Below are 7554 nucleotides of genomic sequence, written 5' to 3' on the forward strand. Positions count from 1 at the left end.
GCTGCATCCTGCGTTTTCTGTTCGAGGAACCGCCTCACCTTGAACCCCCGCTATGTATGTATATCACCCCCCCGGCCCCCCAGTCCCAAAAGTGCAGAAGAAGAAAGCCGGAGGTGCACCTAACCTCTGCCCTCCAAATAGAATAGCAATTACCCAGCGAACGTTGTTTGGCCTATTGTACTCTTTCTTGGCCGGTGACTTTACGTACGCCACGTCTGAATTACAATGACTGATTTATGAGTAGGGATGGGGAACGATCGTCGAATAGTCGAACAGTCGGAGTCACGTAGCATATCGAATAATGAATGCGAGTACCGTTATTTATTACACAGCTCTTCTCAATGCAGTTGAACGCTCCGTTCACTTGCATGGGCCTTCACAACTTCCGTTGGTGAATAATTTTTTGATAATTTTTGATAATTGTGTTAAGTAAAATAAATAGCGATCTGTTTTCGGCGCATGTAGGCCTATCTGCCTGAGCCTGAAATAATTTTGACGTTGAATGTTGATGGCGCAGTTGTTGAAATAAACTAATTGATTTCAGACAAATAATAAAAGCCTCCCCCTGTGTCATTGTCCGTGCTTGTATACGAGGTGCGTGCATGCGTGCGTGCGTGCGTGGGGGGGTTCTTGATTGACCGATCTTTTAATATTATTAGAATACTTCTCAGCGACATTGGTCCACTCACCGCCAGCCGACGCCTTTGTCCATGCCCTTCCGGACCACCTGGGGAGGAGAAAGAGAAAGTGAAACCACAGGGTCAAAACTACAACGTGGGGGGCCAATTGAACCGAGGCAAGAAATAAAGCCATTGTAAAACGATATGATTTATCCGGCCCTTGAACCGATGTCCACATTTGATGAAATTATCATATTATTATCCTCCGCAAATGACCAGGTAATGGCCGAATGACACAGGCCATTTATCACCCTGCCCACTCAAAGGTTTTGATGTAAAAGTGTAGTGCGCCATTATCGCTGCAGCGTGAAATGTGACGTGGGGAAGACTCAACACGTTTCTTGCCCGACACGGAATAATCTATTAGCTCACAGTGGATAAAAGACCCTCCATTAGCCCGCTGTAAAGAATAGCCGACTCTGAGTACGCAAGTGATTGCATACATAGTCTTATTTCTAGGAAATGGAATGTGGATCTGACCTTCATTTTGCAACCCCAACAGAGATTTCAAAACACATTTTCAAAAGTCGAACATCATAATGTGCTTTTAAGTACATAATTGTAGTGCTGTATATTCGAAGGTTATTAATGAATATTATTTTTTTAATTATACGATTTAGGGGCCGTCGGGTTGATCATTGCAACACTATAATTACAGTTAGCTGCAAATAGCAGCTTCTCTCAAACCAACAGTATTTAACAGGCGGTTCAGTTTGACGGTTCAAACTGAGACTTTGTCAAGTCTCAGTTTATATAAAATGGAGGCAAAAGGGTCTTAAGAGGAACCTCCCGCAGCATGAATCAAACAGCATGGAACCCATCGACTTCACAGCATGTTTGAGACATCCAAATCACCAACACTGTGAAACAAAGCGATGCTGAACTATGAGATTTGAGACTGCAGTATTTGACCGATAACATCTGAATAGCCATCCTCGCTCCCAGGCGGCTCAGGAAGGAACGCCTCGAACGCACATTGCTTCCAATGTGCGTGCACTGCTGCGAGAGAGAGGGCGGGACTTCCGCGCACGCATTGGAGGGACCTACATTTGGTTAGCGGAGAGAGAGGGCGGGACATCTGCACAGGCTTTGGAGGGAGCCATAATAGTTTCAGTTACATTGGGGTCAGCAGCAAGAGGAGGCAGGACTTCTGATAGCAGGATGTCCTGTGTCCACCACATGTTTAGGATATTGCCATGTCAAATTCCCGGTCAAAAAACTCAACATTTTTTCCCATTGTTGTTTTTCTCATCTTTGTTCTAATTCTTTTCCCTCGGGGGACTGGTAGCTGACATACACCTCTCACAGGAAGTAAGGAGCGGAAATTGCTTTTTGCGGTTGGAGCGGTTCCGCAATTAAAACCTCACAAGCTTCTCTCAGCCGGCTGACACCGAGTAGGCGCGTAGGTCCTGCCAAACCATACCCAGGTTCGGCAGGGAAACACGGGGAACACATGCTGCGATTGGCGGTACCTAAACCGGGGTCCGCGGGGTCCTCTCCGTCTGGGCTGTTGCTGCGCAGACTGCCCATGTCTCCTCGTCTCCTCTGCCGGTGTCTCCGTCTGTACTGGAACTCGGTGTACTCCTGGGGGGCCAGCAGAAAACAGCCGCGTCACAACACCCCCCGGACCCACCCAGACACCATGAGCGGCGGCAGCATCAGCATCATCATCATCATCATCATGCAGTCACTCCGTTCGGGTTTTCTACGTTGATTAGTCACACATGCTGCGTCGACAGGAGTTAGGGATGAAGCCGGCCTTGCCAATCCAACACTAGACCACATCTTGAGTTTTTCTAGGGGAAAGTGAGATATGGAGTTATGGTACAAATTTCCCCGACATAAATTTGTAAAATCATAACGTGGATTCCTCATTAGAATGCATGGGGTGGATACGCGTGTGTGTTCGGGTGTGCGTCTGCGTGTGGGTGGGTACGTGTGCATGAGTGCGAGTATGTGCATTTGTGTGCGCGTGTTTGCATTTGTATGAGTGCGTGCCTGTGCGTGTCTGTGCATGTGCGTACATGTGTACGTGTGTGCGTGCATGTGCATGTGCGTGCGTTTGCCTTTGCATGTGCGTGCGTGCGTGTGAAATGTTCCAGCAGAGAGAGCACCGGAGCTCAGCCTCCTCCAGTGGCTTTGATGTGCTGAACAAGCGATCCGATCATTAGGCCCCGAGTGTGGACCGGGACTGTCACAGAACACCCCCAACACCCACGCAGAAAGGGACTCGGATATTAGGTAACGCAAGAATTAGGGTTCAGATGTTAATAATAAAAAAGAGGATTTAGTCGACACAGTCCTCAAAAAGGGAGAGCAAAGATGATTCATCAGAAAGTGAACTGGCCCCTCTGACTGACAGTATATAAGTGAGAGTTATGTGGAAGAATGTATTAGGATTCGTGATTCGTTTTAAACGCATATCTTGCTGAGCTTTTGTCAAAACGCATAGCTACAACCCTTTCCCTACTAAAAAAAAACTGTGTGCAGTGTGTTGCTGCATGAGAAACAGTGAGCCAGACAACATATTATGGGCTTTAATTATTATAACGAACAAGCCCCTACTAATTCCATAATTATTGCACACTTTCACTCTGGGGAATAGAAATGATGTAGAATGAAATTAAATGTTATTCTGACAGAGGCTTGGTAAGAACCAACATGGTCTACATTTGAATTTGAATTCAAATCCTTCCTTATCTCCAAAGAATAATAATTAGAGACTGAACATAGTCTGTTTGAATGTGTGTGCGGGAACACAGGCACACACACAAATTGAAGTAAAAGGTATTAAAGATGAATTGTATCACAATACTTCAAAGTAGTGTGTGTGCTATGGGGTATTTAAGGTGATGACACATCACTTAACATATATCAAAGCGTTGATATAGACAGCGTTAATTAAGTTGTACATCCTGTTTCTTTACAAGGAGGAATTGTGTGTGTCCGTGTGTGCGTGTCTGTCTGCGCCGGCGTGTGTCCGTCCGTGTGTGCGTGTCTGTCTGTGCGTGTGTGCGTGTCTGTCTGCGTGTCTGTCTGCGCGTGTGTGTGCTAGTCTGTCTGCCTGTGTGTGTGTGTGTGTGTGTGTGTGTGTGTGTGTGTGCATCCGTCTGTCTGTGCATCCGTCTGTGCGTGCGAGGGGGGACTTTGAAATTCAAGCATTCAGGCATCAGGCATTAGATGATGTAATGATGACGCATGCATATTAAAAGAGCAAAACCAAATCAATGCTAAAATGGGGGAAAATACATACTGAAACATTCTCAGAGTCAGACTGAAATCAATGCAGGTTAAAGGGAAAGGGTTGTTAAAAACGCACACATCACTTTTGTCCATTATACTTCCTATCTCCCTCCAACCAAAATATATAAAAATCCATACAATAATATGAAAGGAACACTTAACCACAGTGTTGAATTTTAACAAGGCATAAAAAACACCCCAGAATCATTAAAAGCACACTATTGAACATCCCATTCCAGCCTCTCTCAGGGCTAGCAGAGCTAACGTTTAGCAGTAGGGTGATTTCGCCCCAATACTGAGTGTGCAGTAACAGCAGTCACCCAACAGATACGAGCCAAGCCGAGCGGCGCCCGTTCATCAGCCGGTAGTGGGGGGCCCATGGGCACGGGGCCACACAGGGGCAGGGAGGGAGACAGGGCTGCGGAATGTACTGTGATGACATATGGCTGCAGTCCCCCCAACCCCCCCCCGGGGAAGAGCCCCCGAACACACAACTCTGCACTTCTGATGATAATCTAAAAATAACCGCGTTGTTGTCATGCATCATTGTTTTTTCGTGGCTCCCACTGTGTTTGGGGGAACTTACGGACACCTGTTTGAGAGACCTTGGCCTGTTAATGCTTTTAGGCGGGGTGGAGCTTTCCTGAAAATAGCCGTGCAGGCGTGCAGCGGTCTGCCGGTAGTGGAGAGGGCCTGGTGAGAGGGCCATCTGCAGCCATCCCTCCCCTATCATCCCTCCCCTATCATCCCTCCCCTATCATCCCTCCCCGAGCCAGCCATCAGGCTTTGATTGCGGGTCGACGGGGCCCATTACCTGCCCTCGGCTCTCAGTGATCACCAGGCAAAGAAAAGTTGCATTCTGCCGCCTATTTTCCCTTTTTCCGACTGAATTTGTATTTTAGTCCCGCAGAGAGGCTTTCGGATGGCAGCCAGAGATAGGTGCTGCAGGGGAGTGGCCACGCCTTGCTTTTGTTATTTCTAACGCTGTCGGAAGAAGAGACCGAGGAGATAGCTCCTTCCACCTGAATCTCCAACGACGTCGGGGCTCTTCTGATGAGAAGCCACGTCTTTGTAGTGTACGCCCGCGTACTTAATTAAATCCGTCCCTCTGAAATGCAATGGCGTCCTGTCGTTTTTTTTGTGGTGTGTTTTCTTTACTTCCTTCCTTTTCTTCCGCCTGCCAAATTATATCGGTATCTGGGGAGTTTTTAATTAAGGGTGCCCGCGCTGGCCAGCCTGCCTGGTTCAGACGCGTTTGAGCAGTCATTACCTCGGGTGATGCAAAGCCCAAATACTCCCAGTCCCAGGTCCCGCCAGCGAAGCTGAAGGGGGGAGACGGGGGAGGGAGAGGGGGACAGATGGAGGGGGAGGAAGAGAGAGAGGGAGGGCGGGAGGGAGGGAGGGAGGGAGGGAGGGAGGGAGATAAAGAGAGGGAGGAAGGGAGGCAGATGAAGAGAGCGGGATTAAGAGGGAGGAAGGGAGGGAGATAAAGAGAGGGAGGGAGGGAGGGAGGCAGATGAAGGGAGCGGGAGTAAGAGGGAGGGAGGGAGATAAAGAGAGGGAGAGGGAGGGAGGAGAACAGAATAAATATGAGCAAGATCTCACAAAATGTAATATACGTGCATTCAGGGTGTAATAGAACAAATGCTGAGGTTCCACTACTATTAAATATTTGTATTTATTACACTTTTTCAATAAAGCTATAATAATGACATTTATTTACATGCGTTAAGGCAATAATAAGCATCAACTAACAATGAATTGTAAATTGACTTATGGTCTAGAAATAATTTAGTAATGGTGTTCATGTTAACTAGGGAAATGGTGTTCATGTTAACTAAGGAAATGGTGTTCTCATTAACTAAGGTAATGGTGTTCATGTTAACTAAGGTAATGATGTTCATGTTAACTAAGGTAAAGGTGTTCTTGTTAACTTGGGATATTTATTCATATCATACATCATTTAGGGTTAGAGTAAACCCTCATCCACTAATTTCAACCCTTATGCAAGGATATATACGGTACTAATATTTTATACTGAAGATAATTATGTAAACTAATGGTTAATATATGGGCCCTTTCCATCATATGATAAATTATTTCTGCAATTCCCTTTTTGCACATCATATTACACTTGAAAGATAACGTTTGGTCAAAACCGACGGCTCCGTTTAGAAAACGTCCTTGTATATTAAACTTAAGTTTACTAGGCTTACTAAGACATGTACTTATTGTGAGTCACTTTGGATAAAAGTGTCTGCTAAATGCCCTAAATATAAACGTAGGCAGAAATTGAGCTCAGCATCTGGGGTGTATTTCCCTGCATTTAAAATGATCACATGAAGACATGTGATTGGCTTATACTGATCGAAAACTCACTGTGTGAGTGAGTGAGCCATCGAGGGAGGGAGGGAGTGAGTGAGTGAGTGAGAGTGCAAGTGAGTGGGTGAGTGAGTGAGTGAGAGTGAGCAAGCGAGTATGTGACTAAGTGAGAGTGAGTGTGTGAGCGAGTGAGTGAATGAGAGTGAATGAGAGCGAGAGTGAATGAGAGTGAGAGCGGGTGAGAGCGAGAGAGAGTGAGCAATTAAGTGAGAGTGAGTGAGTGAGTGCGTGAGTGAGTGAGTGAGAGAGCAACAATGAGAGCAAATGTGAGCGAGAGTGAGAGCAAGTGTGAACGAGAGTGAGTGAGAGTGAATGAGAGTGAGTTATTGAGCGAATGAGCGAGTGAGTGAGTGAGTGAATGAGTGAGTGAGCGAGCGAGTGAGTGAGTGAGAGAGTGAGCGAGTGAGCGAGTGAGAGCGAGTGATTTAGAGTGAGTGTGCGAGCGTGCGTGCGTGCGTGCGTACCTGCTGCGTCTGGGGGCATCGGGGGAGTCGTTGGGGGCCACGCCCCTCGCCACTGAGGCCAGGAACTCCTGCCTCTTCTGCTGCACCAGACAGGCGGCCCGGAGGATCCTGTGGCGCGGCGTGCGCAGGTACGGCCGGTTGACCTTCTGGGCCAGGTCCTCCGTCACCATCTCCAGGTCCGTCTGAGTGGGGGTTCATGTTCACGTACGCTTCATACAATTATAGTTTGTCCAACAGGGTGCGTTCATGTTCTGCTTATGAAAGGACAGAAAATTACTCGTAACGCCGTGGAGCACAAAATGGAATTGGGAGACTTGAAAATCGTTCTGAAAAGTTTCCGAAATTGCCGTATTTGAACGCTAAAAGCCGGGGCGACGCCAGGCGGTCGTCAAGGCTTGGGGCCAGTTTGAAGTGGAGCAGATTTAAGAGTCTGAATGGTAGACGCGCAGGCGAGCTGGACCCTGTAATCATGGTGCACTTATGAGTGAAAGATGCACAGATCCTCAGTAGAATAGCCATTAGCCAGGGTCCAAAATCTGTCCAACATGTTTGGATATTATCTCGGCTGGCCTTTGGGTGACCGTTTGGTTTGTTCCCCTCAAAGACAGAGAGTGGTTTCTAGACAAAGAATAAGCTGGAGAAAAACGGGATGACTTTCAAAAACATCAGCCAGCATTCAACCCGCCCACGCACACATCTCCCTAGACCAGCCAATATTGGCACCCTATCCTCTGTTTGCGTTTTCCACCACTTCTTTCAGTGCAAATGGCTGAGCAAACAGCCAA

General features: G+C 47.2%; 1 protein-coding gene across 3 annotated transcripts in view; it reads right to left on the reverse strand.

The window, feature by feature from the left end:
- The window catches only part of LOC132459368 (ankyrin repeat and IBR domain-containing protein 1-like), a 42284-nt gene that overhangs the window by 4294 nt on the left and 30436 nt on the right, over positions 1-7554 (reverse strand). For 2 of the 3 annotated variants that reach the window (XM_060053853.1, XM_060053852.1), the window contains exons 16-20: positions 6770-6951; positions 5194-5245; positions 3934-3954; positions 2153-2264; positions 690-727 (exon numbers count right to left, since the gene is read on the reverse strand). In XM_060053853.1, the coding sequence (XP_059909836.1) occupies positions 690-727; positions 2153-2264; positions 3934-3954; positions 5194-5245; positions 6770-6951 (405 nt within the window). The remainder of the gene's footprint in view (positions 1-689; positions 728-2152; positions 2265-3933; positions 3955-5193; positions 5246-6769; positions 6952-7554) is intronic. The other variant, XM_060053854.1, reaches the window with a different exon arrangement.

The sequence above is a fragment of the Gadus macrocephalus genome, chromosome 6 (genome assembly GCF_031168955.1).
Source record: "Gadus macrocephalus chromosome 6, ASM3116895v1".
NCBI classification, from domain to species: Eukaryota; Metazoa; Chordata; class Actinopteri; order Gadiformes; family Gadidae; genus Gadus; species Gadus macrocephalus.